General features: G+C 38.2%; 2 protein-coding genes across 3 annotated transcripts; one reads left to right on the top strand and one right to left on the bottom strand.

The window, feature by feature from the left end:
• Positions 1 to 1248: 1248 nt before the first annotated feature.
• On the bottom strand, positions 1249 to 19821 carry LOC141343534 (alanine aminotransferase 2). Its single transcript, XM_073848099.1, has 11 exons — positions 19717 to 19821; positions 19322 to 19411; positions 10429 to 10537; positions 10003 to 10136; positions 9650 to 9893; positions 8458 to 8537; positions 7652 to 7788; positions 7098 to 7272; positions 3675 to 3830; positions 1707 to 1819; positions 1249 to 1545 (listed from the first exon to the last, which is right to left on the bottom strand). Exons 1-11 carry the CDS (start codon positions 19819 to 19821, stop codon positions 1455 to 1457), a joined length of 1434 nt encoding a protein of 477 aa, XP_073704200.1. The 3' UTR covers positions 1249 to 1454.
• On the top strand, positions 5523 to 19325 carry LOC141343529 (tripartite motif-containing protein 16-like). 2 transcript variants are annotated; one of them, XM_073848094.1, is made up of 9 exons: positions 5523 to 5721; positions 8427 to 8528; positions 8632 to 8703; positions 12292 to 12874; positions 16964 to 17059; positions 17159 to 17392; positions 18014 to 18173; positions 18314 to 18349; positions 18579 to 19325. In XM_073848094.1, the coding sequence occupies exons 4-9, from the start codon at positions 12296 to 12298 to the stop codon at positions 19094 to 19096; spliced, it is 1623 nt and encodes a 540-aa protein (XP_073704195.1). In that variant the 5' UTR covers positions 5523 to 5721; positions 8427 to 8528; positions 8632 to 8703; positions 12292 to 12295; the 3' UTR covers positions 19097 to 19325. The 2 variants fall into 2 exon arrangements, with proteins under 2 accessions (XP_073704195.1, XP_073704196.1); XM_073848095.1 differs by lacking the exons at positions 5523 to 5721; positions 8427 to 8528; positions 8632 to 8703 and adding an exon at positions 9903 to 11507.
• Positions 19822 to 27712: the final 7891 nt, after the last annotated feature.

Below are 27712 nucleotides of genomic sequence, written 5' to 3'. Positions count from 1 at the left end.
TTGAGTGTCCCAGAAACAACGGGATCTTTTCAGTTTTTTATGTTTAATAAATTTGCACAAATGTTAAAAACCTTGCTTTGCCATTATGGAGTAGGGAGTGTAGATTGATGTGGAAAAAAAAAAGTAATTTAAAGTAGTTTAACATAAGACAGCAACATAACAAAATGTGAAAAAAATGAAGGGGTATGAATAATTTCACAAGGCACTGTATCTTAATGGAACACGGTCTTAAAAAGAAAAATCAATCAATCAATTTTGATCCATACAATGTATTTTTGGCTATAGCTACAAATATTCCCATGCTAATTAACACTGGTTTTGTGGTCCATGGTCACACATATTCAGCCAAACTGTAAGTTTCCTACCGTATAATACTCTCTTAAAAATAAAGGTGCATCACGTTGCCATAGAAGAACCTTTTTTGTCTAAATGGTTCCATAAAGAACTTTCAGCATCTGAAGAACCTTTCTGTTTCACAAGAGGTTCTTTGTGTGAAAGAAGGTTCTTCAGATTATAAAAAGGTAAGAAAGAGATGGTTCTTTAAAGAACCTTTAACACAATGGTGTAGGACTGCAAAATCAGTCAAGTACAGGATGTGTTATAATTAATGTGTTTTATAAGGTACATTACAAGCAATGCCATGTATGTCTTCTGACAAAGGCCACTAATGTGTGTATGATGCTGGTGGACCTAGAAACAAAGAACACTTACAGGAATTAAAATTTAAACTCTCACAAAACATTTGCATTAGAACTGGAAGATCACACCTCACTATTTTTTCAAAAACAAAAACATTTTAAAGATTAATGTATTTAAAGGTTCAGATCCCCAATATAAGCTTGATGCTGAATGTATTTTAATGTAATGGCAGTGAAGCAGCTGCTTAACACACTTCCAAGATTCAACAGACAACAAAAAGTGTTTTATTTTACTCCTTTGAAAATGTAATTAGAATATACACCGCAAAATATGCTTTTCTTACTTAGATTTTTGTCTTGTTTTCAGCCCAAATATCTAAAAATACTTAAATCAGGAAGCATTTTCTAGACAAGTAAAAATAATTTTCTTGTAAAAAAAAAAAAAGTAAAAAAAAAAAAAAAAAAAAAAAGTCAAAATTAAGTGAGGTTTTGTTTAGAACAAAGCAAAATAATCTGCCTAACAGAAAACAAGATTATTTTTCTTACCCCATTGGCAAATTATTTTGCTTGTTTCAAGGAAAAACTCACTTAATTTTGACTTGTTTTTTCTTTCTTGATTTAAGAATTTTTGATATTTTGGCTGGAAACAAGACATAAAATCTAAGTAAGAAAAGCATTTTTTGCAGTGTAAAAACAGTTTTATACTATTGCTGTAGTTTAGAGATCCAGTCGTGTTAGATGTCTGTTTCGAGTTGCTGATTAGTGAAACATTCATGCATTCAAGGGTTAAACAGATCTCATAATCTGAAGATGACACTAAGAAAACTCCTTCATGAATCGCGTGTGGAACGTCTTCAGCCTTTGTAGAGCATCTTCCATTATGTCCTCTTGAGTTCCCAGAAATAGCCTGAGAACCAATAAGAATCACTTTTCACTGAGAAATCATGGGATACTCTGGAGATGCAGTTAAGATGGGCTAATGTTTGGAGAATGATTTAGAGTGTTTTGTATGAGTTAACCATTTACATCACTCATGCAGTAACTGAACGTCTATGGCAGTGCACAAACCTGATGTGATGGCTATCGTTTCTCTGTCCGTATTCACAGCCGGGCCTCACATGCACACCGGTTTCCTCTAGCAAATGCAAACAGTACAGCATGTCTGGTTCCATCTGCTTTTTCTATGAAGAGAAAACAACTTTTTAACTGTAGGAAAACTTGAAAAAAGAGAAAGAATCAGCACTAAAGTCTGCATTCTACTGCCAGCTAATGAGATTCGTTCACTGCTGAGACTCTGGTTAATTAGGTATTCAGAGTTTAAGGCTTGACTGAAGACTCTAACTGATCATGGATTTTGTGTTGAGACAGAGCTTTGTGTTTTTCTAGTCTCACTTCATTCAGTTATTCATTCACATTTAGCCATACTGACGGGCAAAAAAACGATCTGTTCATATATCTCAAGTTCAATGCATGCATCCTTATGACGAATTATGTGTCATTCCGGATAAAAGCATGTGCAAAATGAATGAATGTAAATAACTCCAATGCTAACTGGCTGATATGAGATTTTTTTTTACATTTTAGTGGTCTTCAGTGGAAAAGCACACTTTTTTCCTTTGTATAATGATGTAGTACCATCATATATCAGCAAAAATCTAAAGCCAAACACTCAATATGTCACCTGTGGTTACCCAGTGAAATATACATCCCAGGACGGACTTTTATGAACTATATTTTAATGTTTGCACAGGGAGATTCTCCCAGTAACATTGATTGACATGTATAGATTGACCTGGATTTCTACAGAGATTAATACTATAATTTTGTCGGATATTGATCACAATCAGACAAACACAATCTGAACTAATAACACACAAACAGCTGTGCTTCTCAAAATTGTTGTTGAAGACATTGAGTAATCATTTACAGAGATTGGAGAAAGTAACTGAACCCTTGAAATTAGTATCCCGTACACTCTTACAAATTAAAGGTGCTTTAAATGGTTTTCACAGCGATGCCATAGAAGAGCCATTTTTAGTTCCACCAAGATTAGTTCCACATAATCTGAAGAACCTTCTTTCGTCACAAAGAAACTTTTGTGAAACAGAAAGGTTCTAAGAATCTTTATGGAGCCATTTAGACAAAAAAAGCTTCTTCTATGGCATCGTGAAACACCTTTATTTTTAAGAGTGTAGATCAGAGGAGTTCAATCCTGTTTCTGAAAATCTGCCTTCCTGCAAATTTGAGCTCCAACTCTAATCAAATACACCTCATTTTCATGAACACTTGATAATTATAAAGAGGAATGAGCAGATCCTCCTTTAGCAGCAACAACCTCCACCTCACGCTTTCTGTAGCTTCTCACACTCTTCCAAAAGGGTGTTTTTAAAGTGATGCCATTTAAGAACCATTTTTGGTTCCCCAAAGAACCTTTCAGTGAACAGTTCTTAAAAGAACCATTTTGAAAAATCAAAAGAGCCTTTTTTGACAATAAATAATATTAACCTTGGTTCCATTGTTTTTTAAAGGTTCTTCCTGAAACCATTGATAATGATGAAGAAACTTTATTTTTAAGACTGTATAAGACTTGCAGAACATTGAGGATGAATTTCAGACCATTCCTCACTATAGATCCGTTTGAGTTCAGTGTGTCTTGTTTGCACAGGTCATTCCACAACATCCTGATTGGGGTAAAGTAAAGTTTCTGACCTCACCATTACAAAACACATCATAATTTCCAGCCATCCATTTCTTGAGTGACTTACACTCCTAAAAATAAAGGTTGGCGTTGATAAATCTATTCATTCCACATCAATTTTAGTTTTAAAAAGTTTTTTCAAATTATTCAAATATTCTTCACACGAGACAAAATTTAGTTTAGGATCTGTTCACAGAAAGGTTATTTGGGGAACCAAAAAATGTTTTTATTGAGCCTCTAGTAAGCTTGAGGTCACAGATATCTGCTCTGGCTTTTATTTAACAACAACACTTTTTATTCAATCGTTTACGAACTGGTGAAATACACAGAATACACACCTTGGCCCATTTTATTGCCTTCGGAGGGAAGTGTAGAGAGGGGAAGACAAAAAACCCGGCCTTCAGTGTTTGGCAGCTGATCCCCGGCAGCTCAGCAAAGACCTCCTGAATCCGACCAATGTTTTTACGGATCGTATGTTCAATGAACTGGACCTCCTGATAGAAAACATTCATTTAATTTAGTTAAAGTCAAAATCAAGAAGCTTTCACAGACCAATAATAGGATTTGACTTTTTTTGTTTTTGCTGATACTGACACTTTTCAACTTTTATCAGTTCTTTATGTCAGGTCTACCATTGCCTGTGACCATTTGGTGAGTGTTTAAAACAGAGTGCCACAGCTATACCTTCTTACCAGTGGCGGCTGTTGCTAAAACATTTACAGTTGTGCACAAACAAACTAAATCATGCTGTTAATGCAGGCATGAAATAAGATGAATCAGTGAATTTGAGTTTGGGTGTATTATCAGTAAATCATTAAACATTTGTAATCATTCAAATAAAAAACTACCACTACTAATGTTGTCCACACGAGGGAGCCACAGATTAGATCTCAGTTTAAAGACTTGAAAATAAATTGACTTGTAGTAAGAAAATGCATATAAATTAATAAAGTTTAATAAAGCCCAATATAATAAGTAACTGTTATGCAAAAATTGTAAATGCTAAATACTTATAGACCATTAATTTGATTTAAACCTACTTATAATGGTATTGACAATAAATTTGTCAAGTTGTCAGAGATAACTTAATGTATGTCCAAGAAGTAACACTGTATTTTTTATTTTAGTATGCAGAATATTAAAATAGATACATAAAGACTCATAATTTACTTGAAAAGAGACATTGTAGATGTTGCTGAATCATAACTGAATCATCTACACAAACCATTGTGCTTGGACCACGACAACGCCTCACTTTAAACTGCATTGTTTCACTTACTTTCTGTGTCGTTGCCCATCAGTGTTGAGGATAATGCATTACAAGTATGACAAGTTATGTAATAATAATACTTTTTCCAAGTAACTAGTAAAGTAACGCATTACTTTTTAATTGACACGAAAATATCTGAGTTCCTTTTCCCCCATTTATTGATTAAAAGCTCTCCTGTTGAGAGAAATTGTGAGTAAGATGTTACTTTAGTTCTAGAATAAATGTGAACATGCATTAATTCATCTCACTCACTAAAAAACAGATACAGTGTTCTTCAAAATGAATAAAAACACTGAAATTCAACACAAACCTGCAATAATTATATGTTAAATAATACAAATATCCTTTATGTATTTAATTCGATTTTATTAACCGATGTCTTTGCTGCCGACCTTCGATGATCCAATTCATCCATACTAATAAGATAAAATTACTCAAGATAATCGAATTTGTTTTCCTTTTGTTATTGCTGAAAAGTTGACATTTGTTCTTCTGTGGTCTACTGTACAGACGTCAATTTACTTTTCTCTAAGCCTGAGGCTTATGTTGTGAAAGGGCTTTTACATTTGACAAAAATAGAACTTTTTATTTTAAAAACAAACAAGCAAGCCCTGCCCAGATTTTAAAAGTAACGCAACTTTTTTACTTACTTTTTTAGAGGGTAACTCAATATTGTAATGCATTACTTTTAAAAGTAACTTTCCCCAACACTGATTTTTTCAACTGTACACAAGTCTCAAATCTACTCAGTCTTCCCTAAGGATCCTGAACACCTTGTGAAGTGTGTTTGATTACATATTTATATAGTATTTCCTCCTTGTCTGCTGAAATGCGTTGCGGTGTCCGATGCTTTTATTATGATCGAGTCTTATTAAGTGGGCGTTTATAAAGTAATCTCTAGGGCGTCACTGTTTCAGTTCCGTTGTCTGGCGTCTGGCTGCTTGGTGTTGGAAGTAGGCCTATGCGTTTTGCGTGTTTTATTTTTATGCGTGCTGTCCTTATGTAACTCTGGTGTCCGTTCGGTGCTCTCCTTGTCGGTGTGAAAGTTTGTCGTATTGAACCCCCGTTGTTGTTTACATTGCTGAATGCGTGCGTCACTGCCGTCTTCCTGTTCAGTAAGTAAATATTTGATATGCTCTTTTAATATCTTGCCGATAGTGGACATATGATATTTTCATTATATTTTTTGATTAGTGATTAGCATTATAGTGTGTTTTTTTGTGTTCTTTCTTTTTTTCTTTTTTCTTTTTTTTGGTTTGACTTCCCTTTAAAGGAATGTGGATTCATTATTTTAGTTTTTATTTGAGATGTAAATCAGTGCGTTGGCGTGTCTTATTCTCCTTTGTCGCTGCATGTTTTGCTTCGTTTGTTTTTTGTAACCTGCAATTTCTGCTTGCTGTTTAAGTCAGGTTTTTTTGTGTTTGTTTGTTTCTTCTTCTTGGTGAAAAAACAGTGAGATAACAGTGCTCCCTGTGTATCAACTGGTACCTTTATAGTGGGTTAATTTGATCGCAGTGCTTAACTTTGGAGCTTCCAGGTTTAAATGTCAGGTTTGCATTTTAATTTTTATTATTATTATTTTATTTTTGGAAGAATGGAATTTGTAAAATTGCTTTTGTGAATTATTTTATTTGATTGTTTGTTTCACCTTTCGGCGAAATTAGCTGTTTTCACCTTGAAATATGTCATTCACATGAATCGTGTAGATCAGTAAAAATAGCGTTTTTTGGACTCGCCCTAATCTGCCTCTGATTGGTTACTTTAATATTCTTTCTGACATCCAATCTCACTCCTGAAGCCTAACTTTTAGACGCTACAGGCAACTGTCCATGGTTGAGTTTCCCGATAAAGCTGTCTCTTTGTGCTCTAGGAAGACCCTAAATGTATGCCTTAACCAAAGGTGTACCTTTTCTAGGCGTGTTCCTCGAACTATACCTCAGGAGGTTGCTTAAGATATACCTTCTTACTTGCGACGTTACCTGGTGCTGTCTACGGAGTGGTGCTGAATTGATGTTGATGCCTCAAAAATAGATTATAAATTATCTATATGCAGGGTCTGCTTTAGTGCTTTGTGTGTGAAAGTGGTGTTCCTTATAGAATATGTGTTGATTTCAAATAAAAACCAGGCAATCTGTCCTGTAAGAGCGCAGCAAACTTGCGTGAAACTTTTTACTTTCACCTTTGTTTCCCAAAACATTGGGCTGTTTCTCAATTCCAAGAACGCAAAGAACGGACTTGCCAATGACTGCAAAGAATTTTAACTGTTATTTATTTATTTTTATTTTTTTGTTAAAGACTTTCTCCTGCCACACATTTTTATACACATTAAGAAAAGTGAAAAAGCAATGTGCATTCTCAATAACAACTATTGTTTTCATTTGATATACTGTATTTTATCAGTCTAACTAGTCTGCTAGTTGCCAAGCTTAATCATTAAACATTAAAACAGCATTATACGAGCACTTTAAGTACTAATATGTAGCACACCAACCTCAGAGAAGGTGGGGAATGAAGAATCACCAGGTTTTGGAGGATCTGCCATGAGGTCAAGTGCAAGTTGTCCAACAACAGACGGGCAGGATCTAGTGGAAAACAGTGTATGAGCGTATTTCATCACCGCAGAGTCGAGATTCACCAGCTCCACGTAGCCACCGCGAAACCCACACCTGGACACAAAGAATGGTTAGAGAAGAGGACTAACACAGATTTGCTATTTATTTCATACGGTGATATTTTTAATAAAAGTGTAACCGTCAAACCCACTGGCCCAATCTCCAATTCTTATCTAGAGTAATGTGATTTAATTATGTTTATATAGAATCAAGTAAGATTTATTTGTATACAACAAAGGGTTCAAAAGTTAATACCATTTGAAAAGTACATTTTTGAACTGTTGGTAGCACTTTAGAGTTTGTTTTAGAGACCCTAAAGACAATCAAATTTAATAATTCTCCTATATACCATTCATAGGCTAAATTGACTCCGATTGGGGAAGAAGAAGAAAACCAGGAAACCCACATAATATTCAGGAGCACAACTACTCACTCTCCCATGAATCCCTTGGAGACAGAATTGAAGGAGGCCAGTTCCACAGTGCTGGAAATATTGGAGCCCATTTCTGATAACACCTTCTTATAAGAATAAAACTCAGTATCATCTCCATACACACAGCTCTGATACACCTGTGGAGAAACAAATGAACAAACATGTGAAAGTAGGGTTTTAGAGCAAGGGGTTCCAATCCTGCTCCTTAAAGACCACTTTACTCTGAGTTTAGCTCCAACAAACATTTTCTAGAGATCCTGGAGACCTTGTTTAGCTGGTTCAGGGGTGATTAATTAACCCTCCTACCAATAAACTAATAATTACCACCATTAACTATTGAAAAAAATAGACTATTATTTAGTTCCTTTGAACTCATGCTGTTCAAAAACATTTCAAATTTAAGAACCCTGCATTTTGTTTAACAGAACAACATCAAAACAACATAAATATTCCTCTGGAATGATTTCAAATGAAATAGATTAATTCCAATCAACAACCTGAATCTGCAATGCTTCATCGATAGGTGGCAGCAGGTGGACTTCTCCTCTTTTAAACTCTTTAAAATTTCTTTTAAATGTAGACTATTTGGTCTTTGAACTTTTCCTCTACAACCTCTGAGCTGCAGTTCACTAGAACTATATATAGTTTATTGCAGTGTTAAGGGTTAACAGGAGGGTTAAGTCTAGAGCTAAACTCTGCTGGAAGGTGACCCTCCAGTAGAAGGGATGGAATCCCCTGATCTATAGATTTAAAATAACGTTTATTTTTTTGACAGAGAGCTCTTACGGTACCTGAGATAAACTCACCTCATCAGCCAGTATAAAGAGCCCTTCGTCTGCAGCGAAGCGGATCACTTCTTCTATGGACGTCCTGCTCTGTAAGTGACCTGATATTATAAGAAACATTCATCCATCAAGTATTTCAAGATGCTACTTTCCTTGTTTTCAATATTGGACACTGAATACATTTTATTTTTAAAGGTGCACTTCAAAACACTCAAGGGAGAGAAGCTGAGTTCTGGATCAACTAAAGTTTGGTAAAAAGTTTAAGAGGTACACCAAAGACGAGAGCATTACAATAATCACTATGTGAAGTGACCACAACTAGATGTAAGACATAGATTAAATTACTTTTGATATTATTAACTTGTGGTTCAAAGGATAGGCTACTATTAAGGATGACACCCAAACTCATCCTGAAAAGATGGAGAAACTATTTAGTTATCAATAGACAATGAAAAAAACTGTCCAATTTTTTTCAAACTGGACTTAGTACCAACATCATTTGACTGAAAGAAAAGAAAATTACAAGAACACCGTAATTGCACTTTATCTAAACAGTTTAACAGAAGACATGGGAAATGGAATTAAGCTTAGTGAAGAAGTAGATCTGGGTAGATCTAAAATAAATTAAAAATTTCTTTAAAAAATATAAACACCCAGTAGATGGTAAATAATAAATAAAAGAGAGTCCAAGACAGATCCCTGAGGAACACCACTGGTAACGGCTGAAAATATGACACACATTTTTAAAACTGAAAAGTATCAGAGAAATAATATCAAAGGTCAGACTTAAGTCAAGTAGAATTAGTATATTTAAGAGTCCAGAGTTAGCTGTCATCAGTAGATAATTAGTAAATTTTACCATTGCAGTTTCAGTACACTGAAATGAACGAAAAACAGATTGAAATAGTTCAACTAGATTATTATTCAAAACGTGAGTATGGACCTGAGCTTTAGCAGTCTTCCCCAATAGTTTCTGAAAAATGGTAAGTTAGAAATTGGTTGAAAATTGGCAAAGCTATTAGGGTCAGCATCATGTGTCTTTAGAATTATTACAGCACTCTTAAGAGATGAAGGAATAATAACAATGGTGTAAGAGGAATGTACAATATCATGTCTGTTATTAGACAGGATAAAGAAGGTAAACTGGCTTTAACCAAGTGAAATTGCACAGATTTATGGAGAATATTGGAGATATAAATATCTATTGCTGTACCTGTTGGATTCCCTGGGTTGCAGATATAAAGCGCTATTGGATTGCAGGTCTTTCTAGCTGCTTGAAGTGCCCTGCGAAGCTCCTCCACCTGCAGCGTCCAGCCCTGTTCCTCACACAGATGGTACGGTATGATGGCAGCTCCCTCCTCCTCCAGAGCCAGAGTAAATGAAGCATATGTGGGTACAGGTATGAGCACACCGGTCCGACACGAGTCCTCGCTACGCATCAGCAACTTCAGCATATTCTACAACGAAAATATTTACTCAGTCTGGAATGAAGACACATGTCCATCCCATGTCCAACAATACATTTTCAAAGGAAAGTATTCGTATGACTAATTTTGTTGAGTGAACCATGAGAGCCGTCTGGGAGCCGGACTGGATGAAGATGTCGTCAGGTGAGGAAGGAACTCCTCCATCTCTCCTTGTGATGAACTGAGACACACAGTGTTTGATTTTGGTGATTCCACTTGACTCTGTATATGAACCTGAAGAGATTGTCACCACATGAGTATCACATGCAGATGAAAGGATTCAATATTACACTCAAGTCATTTATATACACTAATGAATATCTGAACAGACCTGTCCACACTGTAAAAACAAAAAAAACAAAAATTTAAAACTGAAACAAAGAGCTAATATTTAGTTGATGCTAAAATTGTAACATTTGAGAGGTGCAAATGTTACTTTTCTGATTTTAATGCTCAATTTCTTTTTTACAGTGCAAAAGTTTTAAAATGGAAACAGTACATTGACTGTGCAGGGACAAAAGCTCACCTACGCTTCCACCATCGCATTCTCTAAGGAGACTTTCGGCCCTTTGTTTAACATCTAATGGCAGACTGTCATCCTCCAAAAGGGCTGGATAGAAGCAGGCAGCAAGGACCTGCAAATAAAAAAATAGAGATCGACAAACATTGATTTATTTTTTTATAACTGATACCAATACAGATTATTTGCATGTTTATATGCCTGATAACCATTATACAGAATTGATTACTGATTATTTGTAACACTTGTTAATATTGTCATTTCTGGAACTTCACTCCCTTCTTTTCCAAATACCAAACATCGCTTATTTTTTCATCAATAATGTAAGAAATAAACCAGGGAAAGGCAACATTGATCCTGGAGTGCCGATGTCTTGCAGAGTTTAGTTACAACCCTAAAACAAAACCTCTCCTGCCTGTAGCCCTAGTAATCTCGAAGACCTTGGGCCCTATCATGCACCCAACTCTGCTCTCTGGAGAAGTGTTCAGTCTTTGTTCTAGCAAATTCGGCTGTGTTAATAGCGAGTTCACCATGGCGCGAGCGCAACTGACCCTTAAAGGGAATGGGAGATGAGACTCTGGTTTAATGCACTCCTTTAGCACAAATAACAGCATCAGTGAGGTGTGGCATGGAAGTGATCAGCCTGTGGCACTGCTGCTGGTTTGTTTTGTTTCTCATCTTTCTTTTGACAGCATCTCATACATTCCATATGGGATTCAGGTCAGGCATGTTGGCTGGCCAATCAAGTGCAGTAATATCATGGTCATCAAACCACTTGGAAGTGCTTTTGGCACTGTCGGCAGGTCAAGCTGTTCAGCAGATGGAAGCATAAAGTGCTGGAAAATCTCCTGGTAGATGGCTGCATTGACTCTGGACTTGATAAAACACCCGCAGAAGTCATGGCACCACAAATCGTCACTGACTTCAGAAACTTCACACTGAACTTCTAGCAGCTTGGATTCTGTGCTTCTCCAGTCTTTCTCCAGATTCTGGGATTATGATTTCAACATGAAATTCAAACTTACTTTTATCTGAGGACTTTAGACCACTGAGCAACAGTCCAGTTCCTTTTCTCCTTAGCCTGGGTAAGATGATTCTGACATTGTTTCTGTTTCAGAAGTGGTTTGGTAGTCCTTTTCCTGAAGGAGTCTTCAGCCCTATCCCTGTGAAGCTCTCCAAAGTGTTTGAATTGGCTTTGCTTGACATTTTTCTTAAGTTTGCGGTCATCCCTGTTGCTTGTGCACCTTTGCCTATCCATTTTCTTCCTTTCAGTCAACTTTGCATTTATTATGCTTTGATGCAGCACTCTATTAACAGCCACCTCTTTCAGTAATGACCTTCTTTGACTCTTTATGGAGGTTGTCAATGATTATCTTCTGGACCATTGCCAAGTTAGCAGTCTTCCCCATTATTGTGGTTTCACAGAACAATAGATACCCGGAATTTATATGGCTGCTGCCAGTCAGCTGAAGATTAAGAGAATAGATCCATCAGTGTGATCATAAAAGAACTGTAAATCTGGACACCGTTTTTAGTCCTGCAGTAAAAGTGTAGTAATTAGGATGTAGTATTACTGCAGTATATAAAGCTGTTGTCCTGCTTTTCTCTAAATTGTGTTCTTTGAGTATTTATCTGAGACTGATATCTAGTTGACATTTCATTTCAGGTTTCACTGTTGATAACAGAAGTGTCGAAACTAAACTTAGCAGGAGCAGGAACGATAAACCTTCTTTACAGACTTGCAGGCAAACCTGTTTTACACGTCACTCAAACACAGAACCAGGAAATTATTTCAACTCACCAGTTAAGGAAAAGACAAACTTGAGTGTGGTTAAGCTGTTATGTGTTTGTGTCTCTGTATTCCTGCAGTAAAATGGCAGAAGCCAGAATTTCAGTGGATCAGAAGGAGTTCACGTGTCCAGTGTGTCTGGATCTCCTAAAGGATCCAGTGGCCATTCCCTGTGGACACAGTTACTGTAATAGCTGTATTACAGTCTGCTGGGATCAGGAGGATCAAATGAGAGTCTACAGCTGCCCTCAGTGCAGACAGACCTTCAGTCCAAGACCTGCTTTAGCTAGAAACACCATCTTGGCTGAAATGGTGGAGAAACTGAAGAAGACCAAACTTCCTGCTGACTGTTACGCTGGAGCTGGAGATGTGGAGTGTGACGTCTGTACTGGAAGAAAATACAAAGCCGTCAAGTCCTGTCTGATGTGTCTGAACTCTTACTGTCACAATCACCTTGAACAACATGAGAGTTTCTTTAAAGGAAAGAGACACAATGTGACAGATGCCACTAGACGACTGCAGGAAATGATCTGCCAGAAACATGAGAAGATCCTTGAGGTTTTCTGTCGCACTGACCAGAAATGTATATGTGTGCTGTGTACGATGGATGAACATAAAAACCATGACACTGTATCAGCTGCAGCACAGAGGACAGAGAAACAGGTATTTAGACTCTGATTTGTCACTGATTTGACATAAAATATATATTTCTATAAGTCAAAGTACAAGTTAGGTGCACTAAATCCAGATGATTCTAGTCATTTATAGCTTCATTTTGTTGATTTATTTACTGTCTTGAGTTCCGCTTAAATGCATAGAAACACTGTCAGTGTGAAGCTTTACGTCTGTGTCAGTTTTACTTGAATGATAGTTACATTTTTATAGTTTGAAACGTGCCTTAATATTCATGTGGATTTATATATGATGGTGGTAAAACAACCAATCATCCCTTCTGAAATGTTTAATATACAAACATGGGTTCTCTTTCTTAAATTCCCTTGAGCTGCATAGCCATTGCTATGAGATCAGTGTGAAAAATATCTGAAGCCCTTATACCATAACACAGTGGTTCTCAATCCTGGTCTGGGGGGCTCTCCCTTATTTAACATACCTGATTGAGATCATCAGCTCATTAGGAGAAATATTCATGAACTGAACTGTGTTAAATAAGCGAGACATGCAAACCATGCAGAACCTAGGACTGGATTTGAAAATCACTGCCATAACGCTATTCCATCGGCCAGTAGCACTAGCATCGCCCCAGAAGGATATAAATGTATGCTATAAGAATGTTGTGTATGTTATTTAATCAGATTTTCATTCCTTCGGGAAGTGGATTTTTCTGTTGCCTGAGTTTTGTTGTGTTCTTGACTACTTCCAGGTAAGTATATACCTCTCAAGCAGACACTAAGAACTTGAGGAAATGAGCTGATCCATGTGACAGGTTCATCACAGTAGGAGACACTCATGAAAATGTTTGGGCCTTCAGCATGCCCAGACATCTTCTAACGCCCTATATGGCTGTCAACACTGCGGTAGGCTGAGTTTAATAGTTTTACACCCAAGGCTCATCTTCTGTCTGATGAAGGAAATTAAGTTGTCAACCCCCCGGCATTCTGTCTCTGCGGTTGCCGAGGCACCACATGAGATGGGGTGACCATCGCAAGCCAGAGCAAATGGAGCACACGTTTTCTCAATTTATCTCTCTCGCTGGGCCATGTGGAAGTGTTAGAGGATAGTTTTGTGGACCCTGTCACCTAATGCCAAATTGCGGCCTACCCAAGAGGCTTGTCTTATTTTCTTCGGTTGTGGGACATCCGGTTCTGAGCACCTTGAGGGTGAATCATGCTGTTCTCTCCCTCCAAACAGACAGGAAAAATGCCCTTCCCCATCTTACAAGGAGTTATTATGTGTAATTACTCATGATGTAGACAAGCTGGGAAGCATTGAATGGCACAGCGAGCTGGTTCAAAATCAGGCCCAGTCAAAGCTGGATGACCAATTTGGCCCCTTTTTCACCAGCAGGAACCGGGTGCTAGTTCAGAGCTAGTGCTGTTGCTGGTTCGGAGTTGGTTCAACTAACGAACAATCTAATAACTAGTTTGCATTTTCAACGGCCAGAGAGCCACCAGAGAGCTAGGTCTTATGTCACTGAATACGTCTCATCTTTCCCAGCAGACCAACTGGTGCAGGACACCAAAGCACAGCAAGAGCGATTAGAAAGCAGATGACACTTTAAGATTGACCTCGCAATACTACACCACACGACGAGGCGTCGACACATCCTGAACAAACCTAATATTGATAGTGACTTTGAGAACCAACATCAGCATCCAAACATCTTTCATAAAAAGACTGGTCAAATTTCTGTTTGTCTTGTTGGTCACTGTTACCCTGCCCCCAGCCCCTGACGCAAGCAGTTCTTACTTCTAAACCAGAAATGTTTTGGTTCTATTTATGAACAACTTTTCCTGGTGCTTTGGGTGTCAATAGACAAAGAACCTCTGGCTCCAAACCAGCACTGCCTTGGTGGAAACAGCCCAGCCTTGTAAACCTCTCCCTTTCTTCCAAGACCTCCACCAAGAGGTTTTGCAGTCTTGGAAACAATCATTTTTTGGAATGCATTACTAATTCTTCTACCATTCTTCGGGCTGGCCCTAGCTCCTTTGACTAAATGTATGGATGTAGCTCTGGCCCTGTTGTAGCTCCAGAGCATTTTAAATTACCTGAACAATCGGCTCATATTTGTCCAATCACAGGCTTTAGCGGTGTCACTTGAGGAGCCTGAGACTTTGTGTGAACCTTCAAAAGAGTGTACTACTGCCCCAAAAGCAAATGATATTTCTGGGCGTAGACTTGGATTCTTGCACAATGCGGGCATGACTGTCTCCTGTGTGTGTTTAGTCATTACAAAGTTGACTGAGCCACTTCAGAACAGATTGTCTAGTTCATGTAGTCTTATGGCAGTATTTCTGGCCCTCAAACCCGATCTGAAGGGCTATTACGTACCGGTCAGGACTAACAGCATGACTTTGGTCTCATACTTGAGGACTGAGCTCTCAAGCTCCCACTGCCCACTCTGGTTCTGGTGTCTTCTTTTGCTCTGGCCCAACAAAGATCCAGGTCCAGACTCTGTCCTTGTCCCCTGATCTGCCTCATTCCAGCAGTTCTGCTCAGAGTGTGGGTGGACAATGTAAGATAGCTGTTGTTTGTAGACCCATTCTAGCCCACTCAAATATGGTTCTCGGACTTGATCAGTGAGTTAGTTAGCCCGACTTAGGAGGTACCCCTGGCCCAACCTGTTAACTCAGGCTGAAGGTATGATTTGGCAGCCTTGCCCAGACTTATGGAGGCTGTGGTTGTGGGTCCTCTTCTGAGTACATTAATGTGTTCTGGTCTCTCAGCTGACATCCAGGGACACTTACATAAGGCGCCTGTATGCTCTCAAGTGGAAAACTTTTGCTTCTTGGTGAATGCAACACAACCTAGACCCAAGTCATTGCCCTGGAGCTCCACTACTGGAGTTTCTGCACAGCCAGTTTTCAATGCCACTCTTAGCTGCCACATAGACTTTATCTATGCTGTACATGTGCTTGTGGGGGGTTTCTATGTTGGACGACACCCTCTGATGGCCCATTTACCGCAAGGGTAGAGACAGGGCTTTCCACCCTGCACAAATTTCTTTATTGGACTTATCCATTGTCCTGGAAGGTCTGACAGGTTTTCCGTTTTATCCATTAGAGACTGTGTCAGAAAAGCTTCTGACTTATAAGACGACTTTTGGTGGCTCTATATTCTCTTAAAATAATTGTTGACATGCAGGCTCTTTCCATCAGAGCTTTTTGTATGGACTTTTCTCCTCGGCTGGTTAAAGTATTGTTGTGGCCTAGGCTGGTATATATTCCTAAGGTCATGGCAACTCCTTTTTGCTTCCGGGGGGTAGTTTTGAAGGCAAATGAGCTGTGGTCACCAAACAGAGAATGTCTCATTGGGTGATCAAGGCTATCTCTGCAGCCTATGAGTGGCATGGCCTCACCTCTGGGTATACATGCTCATTCCACCAGAGAAAAGGCTTCTTCCCAGACTCTCTTTAAAGGTTCTTCTTTGAAGAATATTTGTGTTGTAGCAGAATGGACCTCTCCCAATACCTTAATCAAGTTCTATGCTCTGTACATGAGAATGACACATGGCTCCCAGTTCTTATTTGCTTGAGTGGACTCTTTCCTCATTCTCCAGCTATCTTCAGGTAAATGAAGGCGTTATGGTATATTTTTCCCATAGCAATGGCTATGCAGCTCAACTATGAAAGGGAGCGAGGCACTGCTTTACCGGCCTTTCGTATAACTTAGATGTTGCTTTCTGCATAATAAGAATTCCAATGAAATACCATGCAGCACGTTCTTAGAGCATGCCTTCATATCCTTCAGGCAATGCAAGTGCTACTGGCCAATAGAATGGTGTGATGGTGTAGGTGCTTCAGATATTCTAATGAAATAGCAAGCAGCCCGTTCTTATAATGTACATTTATATCATTTGGAGCAGTTCAGTGCTACTGACTAATAAAACATTTATCTCCCCAAAGGTTTTCCTATAGCAATGGATTCGCAGCATCTCATTTCCCAACTCAGGGAACCAAGGTTACATATATAACAGAGATGTTATCAATTGCAATTTTATGAGATTATCTGTTTACATGATGATTTATTGACAGCAGTTTTCTGTGAAATTTACTGTCATCCAATTGTCCCCTAGCACCAGCTGAAGGAGACGCAGAAGACGTTCCAGCAGAGAATCCAGCAGAGAGAGAAAGATGTTCAGCAGCTGAGAGAGGCTGTGGAGTCTCATAAGGTGAGTCTGGAGAAGAAGAGAAGTTTGTCTCAGTCTCAGTTCAGACTCTCTTGTCTCTTTCAGTCCCACTGAAGCCTGAATCACTGTGTGTCCTAACAGCGCTCTGCACAGACAGCAGTGGAGGACAGTGAGAGGATCTTTACTGAGCTCATCCGCTCCATTGAGAGAAGCCGCTCTGAGCTGATACGGCTGATCAGAGATCAGGAAAAGGCTGTAGTGAGTCGAACTAAAGAACAACTGGAGCGACTGGAGCAGGAGATCAATGATCTGAGGAGGAGAGACGCTGAGCTGGAGCAGCTTTCACACACACAGGATCACATCCAGTTCCTGCAGGTAACAGAGATCTAGTAGAACACCATCATAGTGGACTTGAGTCAAAGTTATACATAATCAATCTAATCGTAGCCTTTGAGCTGCTTTTTCCTGAGCATATCTACTCAACCCTACAATGAGAATCCATTGATGTGCTTGAACTTTTAGATGGACATTTATGTTTTTAGCAGATGTTTTATCATCCAAACTATTTCCTAGAAAGTTCACATAGAGTGTAAGTGTCAAATACTAGAATCTGTAGCTCTAAAGTGATATAATGAATATGAGAAGAATGAAGCTGATGCTGGATTGAGTTACTAAAGAGCTGTCAAGTCAAATCTGATGTTGGTGCAGGTTATTATTTTGTGTGGCAGTCGTGGCCTAATGGTTAGAGAGTCTGACTTGTAACCACGACTGAGGTGAGACCCTTGAACAAGGCACCAAACCCCCAACTGCTCCCCAGGCGCCGCAGCATTGGCCGCCCACTGCTCTGGGTGTGTGTCCACTACTGCGTGTGTGTAATTGGATGGGTTAAATCCAGAGCACAAATTCTGAGTATGGGTGACCATACTTGGCCACATCCTTTCCTTTCTTATTCGAGGAACTGTGGATCTGATGGGTTTTGATTTCTGTTTTCTGTAGAGTTTCCAGTCTCTCTCAGCATCTCTTGAATCTACTGATGTAAATGACAATCCCTTAATTTCTCTCATCTCTTCTGATGGTCTGAGACAATCTGTCCGTCAGCTGAGAGTCAAACTGGAAAATTTCTGCAAAGAGGAGCTCAAGAAGATCTCAGACAAAGGTAAAGTCTGTGAGATTCATCTGCTCTCAGAAATGAGTCCATCATCATCTCATATCATGGAGAACATCATATTAGAAATGTCTTAGGAATGGATGGAGGATCATGAGAATCACACTGTTCATGTCTGTTGATTTCCACAGTCACATTCACCAGGACCAGGAACGACTTCCTACAATGTAAGTCAGTAAGAAAACAAGCAGAAAAACTCACTGAATGTATTCATGTTCTTCCTGCAGAAGGTGAAAGAAGTGCTATTGTAATTTATGATGTAAATGATGATTTGCTCTGGATATCTGGTCATTTGTACTGAGACACTGATGATACACTGAACATGAAGAGTTCAGCTACATGAAAAGATCAAACAGATTCATAATTCCTGATTCTGATGTGTTTTATCTCCATCAGATTCCCGTCAGCTCACTCTGGATCTGAACACAGCATATAAACTCCTCCGTCTGTCTGAGAGCAACAGAGTAATTACTAACAATAACACAGCCCAGTCGTATCCTGATCATCCAGACAGATTTGATGGTTATTCTCAGGTGTTGTGTAGAGAGAGTGTGTGTGGACGCTTTTACTGGGAGCTGGAGTGGAGTGGATGTGTCCGTATATCAGTGTCCTATAAGAGCATCCACCGGAAGGGACTGGGTAATGAGTGTGTGTTTGGACGTAATAATCAATCCTGGAGTTTGTTCTGCTCTGCCTCCAGATACTCATTCAGACATAATAACAAACAGACTGATCTCCCTGTAAAGTCCATCAGCAGTAGAATAGGAGTGTTTGTGGATCACAGTGCAGGAACTCTGTCCTTCTACAGCGTCTCTGACACAATGAGCCTCATCCACACAGTCCACACCACATTCACTCAGCCGCTCTATCCTGGGTTTAGTGTTCTTTATGGATCATCAGTGAAACTGTGTTGATGAATCAGAATAGACTGAGGAGATAATGCTTTGAGCTGCATGATACATCAGTAACAGTGAGATGTTATAGAGTCACTTTTTTTTCTCTTCATGACATTATTACTGCAAGTGAACTTCTTTAACTGAAATAACATGAATCAGAATAAATGTGTAATAAATCCTCATATAGACATTTTTCAATGTGTTATGTGTTCTCTGACTGATGTAAATAAATCTTCTACCCACTTGACGAACAAAGGTGATGGGTTTTATTCCTCCTCTGTGCAGATCCCCAGAAGACAACTCAAGCACCTCATTGTAGTTTCTTCTCTTACCCTAAAATAATTTGAGAAAATAGTCATAAAAGGAATAATTTGTTTCCCTGGGTAACCATTATATCAGACGACTGCTGAAAACATTTAGATTCAGAATAAGAGTCAGTTCATTTGATCAGTGATTCCTGGCTGGTTTTACTTCAAAACACAGATTTTGAATTGGTTTTCTAATTCCAATATGATAGAAGGAAAAAAATAAAACTAAAAAGCAACAGGATTCCCACAAAGGTGAATTTGCACCAAAATACCATATTAATGCTATTAAAGAATAAAAGATGAGAGATTATTATTAAAGTAATACCACACCTGTTGTATTTCAGCTGTGATCTGTGCCGCACGTCTTGATAAAACATCTTTCCTCGAGAGATAATGGTTTCTCACCAATGGGCTGATCTCCTTCAGAAAGGACATTGATGTTTATTAGTGTTAGGATCTTCAATTTTGTGACTTTTCTTTCTTGTCTAATTCACTCAGTTAGACAGTCAACCTTCCTCCGTTGTCTGATGGTTTCTATTCCTGGACCAAATGCAATCAAGATTGTCCCAGTATTCCGTTTGCGTTTAGTTATTAAAGCTGAATCTTTGTCCTATGATTGAGCAAAGTCCCAAGAGTGGGTTGGGCTCCTTGAGACATTAACATTTGAGTAATTTTGGGGAAAATAAATGACTATTTTCTGCTCAACGTTTCTCCACAGAAGAGGTATGAAAACCAACCAAGTATTAACATAGCATTTGGAATCATGTCTAAAATAAGTTTAACATTTTTTTTTACATTTTAGACATAAAATAAGCCTAAAAGTAAGACGCACATAGACAAACGTATTAAGACGTGACCATTACACTATCAGGAACTTTAATGACATTGTATTTAATAAGGAGTTAATCCCCCTTTACAGCTATAACAGCTTCTGCTATTCTAGGAAGATTTTGGAGTGTTTCTGTGGGATCTTTTCTTTTTGCTTATTCATTCAGTAGGCCATTTGTGAGGTCAAAGGTTTGATGAGAAGGTCTGGTTCATTTCAGTTCATCCCAAAGGTAAACCCATTAGACTGTGTGACTGGTCACTCTGCAGAACAGGTTTCCACTGCTCCAGAGTTCAGTATCTGTGTACTTTACACACTCCATCATCCCACACTTGGCATCATATTTGGTGATATGTTTGAATATCTTCAGCCCTGGAATCAGCAGAACATTGGTGACTTTTACTCTCAGCACAGTGATCCTCAGCACTCATTGACCTGCTCTGTGACTTTACATGATCTTTTGCTTCATGCATGAGATGCTGCTGTTCCTAAACACTTCCATTTTCCAGTAATACCACTTAGGGTTGAGCATGGAATATCTATAGCAGGGATGCAATTTCAAAAATCGCATTGTCATATCACGTGCTTCAATTCACTGAGCTCTTTTTTCAGTGTTTGTAAATGCAGACTGTGGCTAGTGCTTCATTTTATACACCTGTTGCAATGGGTCTAATTGAAACACCTGAATTCAATAATTCACAGGTGTGTCCCAATACTTTTGTCCATATAGTGTAGTAGATATTATAAACCTACTAGTAAGTTAACAAATTATTTTAATAAGACTTCTCTGAAGTGGTTGGTGGCTGAAAACATGCCAAGTCACTGTGATACTCAATGTTTCTTTTTAGTGTATAGCTGATGTGGAGCTTAATGTTTGTCTAGTTTCTGGCATGTCTGTGTTTCACAAAAGTCACAGATTAGACTACTGATCTATTAAAACACACAGTCTTTGATCACTGAAGTTAAACCAAATCTAGACAATCATTTCTCTACTGTATGTCTATTTTAAGCTATTTGCTTCAGGTGTTGTATTTTTGCACCAATGGTATTTGGAAACTTTTCAATCTGTGATCCACACATCATAAAACATGCATATAATGCTACTAAAAAGATCTAGAGTTTAAATTTAATTCCCACACTATTTCTGCATGTTTTCATCTCATCACAAACTCTGAAAAATTAATTTGAAATTGATACAGTATGTCTCATTATCCACTGAAAATAAAAAAAAAAATAAAAAAAAAAAATAAAAAAAACACCCATTCAATTTAACAAATCAAGGCAGCAAATGAACAGTTTTTAAGTATAAACTTTGTTGTTCAAGCCATTTCAAGTTAAATTACATTTAAAAAATTAGGTTTAATTTCATATATAAAGAAAATTGCCATGACTTAATGATCATACCTTTTTTTGTGTGTAACATATACGTAAGGAATAATTGACTTCGGGCCGTAGAATTCTTAGAAAATAATGCACACCCGAGGTGGTGATGCGGTCACGACGCGAAGCGGAGTGGCCGTTACACCTCGGGTGTGCATTATTTTCGTAGAATTCTACGGCCCGAAGTCAATTATTCCGCTTATACTACAGTTACCACACCTCAAGACATCGATCAAATGATATATTTCAAGACATTCGTCCCGTTTTTATCCTTAAAACGCTATTGTGAGTAGGATTAATTTCTTACGCAGCTCATTCAACAGCTTCGTTGCTAGTTCCAAAACGTCATTTTAGAACTAGTAACGACGCTTGGGCTGTTAATAGCAAAATAATGCCGTTAATAATGAAGTTTAGACAGACCAACAGACAAGCAGACAGACGGAAAGAGTGAGGGAGAGAAAAACTAAGTGTATGACTTTACCTCTCTCACGTCTGTGTCTCTCAAGGGTGACTGGCAGCATCGTCTCTACTAACAGTTAAACTTTAAGTTCATTTTCTTCAAGACCACGCCGTTGTTACCTTGCGTGTGAGAGCTGTCATGTCGTTTTTAAGTTGTTAATCGTCAGAGCAGCGCTAACAACATTAGCGCGAATGCTAACGCGAGTGCAAACTGTAATGTGTGTGCGTCTGTGAGGTAAGTGAGAAGAGGGCGAGAGAAATAGAGTTTGTGCTTTCCGTACATAATAAAACCTAATATATTGTGGAAAAAAACATAGAAATAATCTGTCGTTTTTATCCTGATGTTTACTGTATTTATTAGTTTGGCCAGTGTCATTGTGGATTTTAGTTATTTTGCTGTTTTTGGCTGTAAGGACCTTTAAAATAACTGAAATCGTATATGGCGAAGTGATATCATGCACTGCGGTCTAAAGCTGCCTGGAACTACGTTCGCTGTGCGTTTCCCTGAATATAATGCACACCTCTAGAACGTTCATCAGCCAATCAGATTCAAGCATTCAACGGCCCTGTAGTATAAATATAAATAATTATGCAATGGCCACATTTATCAGCTTTAAATCTAACTTGGATGAAACTAACCATGTTGCTTCTATAAATAATAAAACATTTACAGAAAGCTCAATGACTGTGCAACGACTGAAAAAATTTAGATGCAATAGTTTCAGTTTATCTCAACAACTATTTACTAATTTAATCTACTATTTCACATGCAGACCGGTTTCCTCTAGCAAATGCAAACAGTACAGCATGTCTGGTTCTATCTGTCTTTGCTATGAAGAGAAAACAACTTTTTAGGCTGTTCAAGCTGATTAAGCTGTTTCGTGAATGATCACTGGAGGAAAATGACAATCTTCCTTACAAAAAATATTTGTGACGTTCAGATGCAAGAAAAAGTATGTGAACACTTTGAAATGACCAGAATTTTTGCATTGATTATCCCTATAATGTGGTCAGATACTGATCACAATCATAGACAAGCACAATCTGATTGTATTAATAACACACAAACAGTTTTTGCTTCTCAAATTGTTATTGAAGACATTGAGTAATCATTCACAGTGGAGAATGGAAAAAGTAACTGAACTCTGAACTGACATTAGTATCCTGTAGATCAGACGTGTTCAATCCAGTTTCTGAAAATCTGCCCTCCTTAAAAGTTTAGTTCAGACTCTAGTCAAATCAATAATTGATAACTTCAAACAGGCATGTTAAAGCAGATGCTGTAGTAGATCCTCCTCTAGTAGCAATAACCTCCACATGTTTTCTGTGTAACTTCTTTTAAGACTTGCACAACATTAAGGATACTTTAGGTAATGTAAGGTCATTTCCAGCCATACTTTACTGGAGTGACTTACACTCTTAAAAATAAAGTTTTTTGTATCACCACTGATGATCCCAAGAAGAACCTTTAAAGGTCCCATATTGTCAAAATCGAAATTTCCTGGCTTTTTTCATGATAACTGAGGTCTAGGGGTTATGTAACTACCATATGAGTTTCAAAACAGTCAATCCACAGTAAACTGCACACAGCCTGCTTAAAGTAGCTGTTTCTTTTCAGGAGCTGCTGTGACCTCCGTAAAAATGTGACGTCCGATCTACTCAGTCACCGCCTTCAGTCACCAACCAGAGCACCAACCACCGTCCCACCCTCCTTTTGTGAAACCCAAAAACAACATCGCGTGCATTGCTAAGCAACAACAACATGAAAACAAGTGAGAAAACCCTGTTCATTCATCATTGCACAGGCTTCCAAACAACGTTAATATAAAACACCAGTGGCACGTCAACTTCAGCCTCTTTCCTCAGCATTACTGCCATTTTATTATTACTGATGAGATCATAGACAGGGAGCTTTACCAGGCTGCATTCAAACTAATGCACAGCAGTGGCGAGAGGTGACACTTTTATTTACCAGGTATGCTGAGTGCTAAAACCACCAGTAATACCAAAAATAATAATATCTTGACATTATTTAGACACCAATAAAATCAGAGACGAAATCATATTTTAATATTTCCTCTTTTTCCTGTTTATTATTATTTTTAAAAATATATATACATTTTACATAGGCTATTTTTTTTGTGGACTTTAAACTTTTGAATTGTTGAGAAATTATGAAAATATACATATTATATATAATATACAAAAATACAATACATTTTTGGCAATCAGGATCTGGCAGCAACAGCGCGTTTTTCCGCTTGGGCGAGCGCTTCTCGGACAGCTTACCCCGCGAATGAAATCACGCGCATGACAGCAAAACAGAATGCGCATCAATTCTGAGGAGTCAAGGAAGATGTGGAGAATCTGCTTGCCCAGAAGATTCAAATAAGGGATTCATTTATAAGCATGTTTATATTATTTAACATGTGAACACATTCTCTCTGACAGCCTGAGTATGCAGGGCATTAGCAGCTTACTGTATATGGACGGAACGCCAATGATGCACAGATCTATTTCAATATATCAGATGTTTTGTCCTGCTCTGAAAACATAACTGTCTGTATGTACAGTTTCGTTTGAAACCATTCCAAAATGCAAGTGCATTTAACCGCATCCGCAATCGAGCTTTAGGACGAACAAACACAAAGCGCACGTGAGTCTGTCAGTGCAACAGTTTCTTGCATTCCAGACGGCAGAAATGAACGCATATCTAAAGTAAAACATGACGGATGACGCATATCTAAAGTAAAGCACAGTGTCAAGCATTATGCGCACGTGTCTCACAGTGCAAATTCTGTGCGCTGTAGCCAGCCGCGTCTCTAGCGCGCACACGTGCCATATGCAGAAAAAAAAAAAAAAAACAAGCTCAGAATCGATTCTGAAATATTAGGAATCGATTCAGAATCGTTGAAGAGAGAATCGCGATGCATCGATGCATCGACTTTTTCTCCCACCCCTATTTTAGGTCCAATAATTAACACCTCTGTTTTTTCAGAATTTAGCAGTAAAAAATTTCTTGCCATACAATTTTTTATTTCAACTATGCATTCTGTTATTTTTTCAAATTGGTATGTTTCGCCGGGCCGTGAAGAAATATAGAGCTGCGTATCATCAACATAACAGTGAAAGCTAACACCATGTTTCCTGATGATATATCCCAAGGGTAACATGTAAAGTGTAAAAAGTAATGGCCCTAATACTGAGCCTTGAGGTACTCCATACTGCACTTGTGATTGATATGATGCCTCGTCATTCACTGCTACGAATTGATTCCGGTCAGATAAGTACGATTCGAACCAAGCCAGTGCACTACCACTAATGCCAACATAATTTTCAAGTCTATTTAAAAGAATATTGTGGTCAATAGTATCAAACGCAGCACTAAGATCCAGTAGTACTAATAGAGAGATGCATCCACGATCGGATGACAGGAGAAGATCATTTGTAACTCTAATAAGAGCAGTCTCAGTACTATGCTCAGTACTCAGGTCTAAAACCTGACTGGAAATCCTCACAGATACCATTTTTCTCTAAGAAAGAACACAATTGTGAGGACACTACCTTTTCTTGTATCTTTGACAGAAAAGAGAAATTTGAAATTGGTCTGTAATTGTTTAATTCATGGGATCAAGTTGAGTTTTTTTTAATTAGCTTAATAACAGCCAGTTTGAAAGTTTTGGGGACATATCCTAACGATAGTGACGAATTAATAATATTCAGAAGATGATCCATGACTTCTGGAAGCACCTCTTTTAGTAACTTAGATGGAATAGGGTCTAACATGCATGTTGTCGGTTTAGATGATTTAATAAGTTTGTACAACTCTTCCTCTCGTATAGTGGAAAAAGCATGGAATCGTTCCTCAGGAGATTTATAGCATATCTGATGTGATACTGTAGCGGATGGCTGCATAGTTACAATTTTATCTCTAATAGTATCTATCTTGGTAGTAAAATAGTTCATGAAATCATTACTGCTGTGCTGTTGGGAAAATTCAGTTCAGGTATTGAATAAATACCTAGGGTTATGTTTGTTTTCTTCTAAGAAAGATGAAAAATAAACTGATCTAGCAGTTTTTAATGCTTTTCTATAGGATATGTTACATTCACGCCAGGCTGTACGGAAAACCTCTAGTTTTGTTTACTTTCAGCTGCGTTCCATTTTTCGTCGTGCTCTCTTCAGTGCGCGAGTGTGTTCAGTATACCACGGCGTCGGACTGTGTTCCTTAATTTTTCTTAACCGCAGAGGAGCAACTATATCTAAAGTGCTAGAAAAAAGAGAGTCAATAGTTTCTGTTGTATCATCAAGTTTTCCTGAGCTATTGGATATGCTGAGGAATTCAGATAAATCAGGAAGATTACTTACAAAGCAGTCTCTTGTGGTAGAAGTAATGGTTCTACCGTACTTATAGCGAGGAGTTAGTTTTACAGTTTTAGTTATCTGGAGTATACATGAGACTAGATAATGATCTGAGATATCATCACTTTGCTGCAGAATTTCAACGCCATTAACATCAATTCCATGTGACAATATTAAATCTAAAGTATGATTTCGGCAATGAGTAGGTCCTGAAACGTGTTGTCTAACCCCAATTGAGTTCAGAATGTCTATAAATACTGTTCTTTTTTATTATCAACATGGATGTTAAAATCACCCACTATTAAGACTTTATCTGCGGCCAACACTAATTCGGATAGAAAATCAGCAAATTATTTAATAAAGTCTGTATGGTGCCCTGGTGGCCTGTATACAGTAGCCAGTGCAAACGTCACAGGAGATTTATCATTAATACTTGTTTCTTTGGATAATGTTATATGGAGCACCATTACTTCAAACGAGTTATACTTAAAGCCCGTTCTCTGAGAAACACTGAACATATTGCTATAAATTGTGCAAACACCTCCCCCTTTACCTTTTACACGTGGCACATGTTTGTAACAGTAATTTTGGGGGGAAGCCTCATTTAAAATAATGTAATCATCGGGTTTTAGCCAGGTTTCTGTCAAACAGAGCACATCTAGCTTATGATCAGTGATCATATCATTTACAAAAAGTGCTTTCGTAGAAAGTGACCTGATATTTAATAAGCCAAGCTTTATCATTTGTTTCTCAGTATTATATACATTTTTTATTTGTTGAACATCAATTAAATTGTTACTCTTACATTGCTTTGGACGTTTATTGTATTTTCTAGCTCGGGGAACAGACACAGTCTCTATAGTGTGATATCTAGGTGAAAGGGTCTCTATGTGCTGAGAATTAACTGATTTCTGTGACATGAGACGGCTAGCAGACGGTCGGTTTAGCCAGTCTGTCTGCTTCCTGACCTGGGCCCCAGTTAGTCACGTCCTCTGACTCGGAATTATGCCTTTACTATGGCAACACTATCAACACCTAAACAGAGCCTATGCTGGTCAGGTGGTACAGCAGTCATGTAGAACAAGTCGTATCTCACAGAAGACTCCCAGTTCACAAGTTGTAATTATAAGTTCTACGAAGACGTGAACGCTTTTTACAGGTTGGAATCTCATGATTATGGGAATTCCGATATGGCGTGAACACACCTTAATATCAAGGGTTCACGCAAAACAAGGGGAATCCGCTTTTAGCTATTATGCCGCCCGCAGTTGGAAACAGCTTCCAGAAGAGATCAGATGT

Source organism: Garra rufa, chromosome 10, assembly GCF_049309525.1.
Source record: "Garra rufa chromosome 10, GarRuf1.0, whole genome shotgun sequence".
NCBI classification, from domain to species: Eukaryota; Metazoa; Chordata; class Actinopteri; order Cypriniformes; family Cyprinidae; genus Garra; species Garra rufa.
The sequence above is the reverse complement of the archived record's forward strand: the minus strand, read 5'-3'. Positions and strand labels throughout refer to the sequence as shown.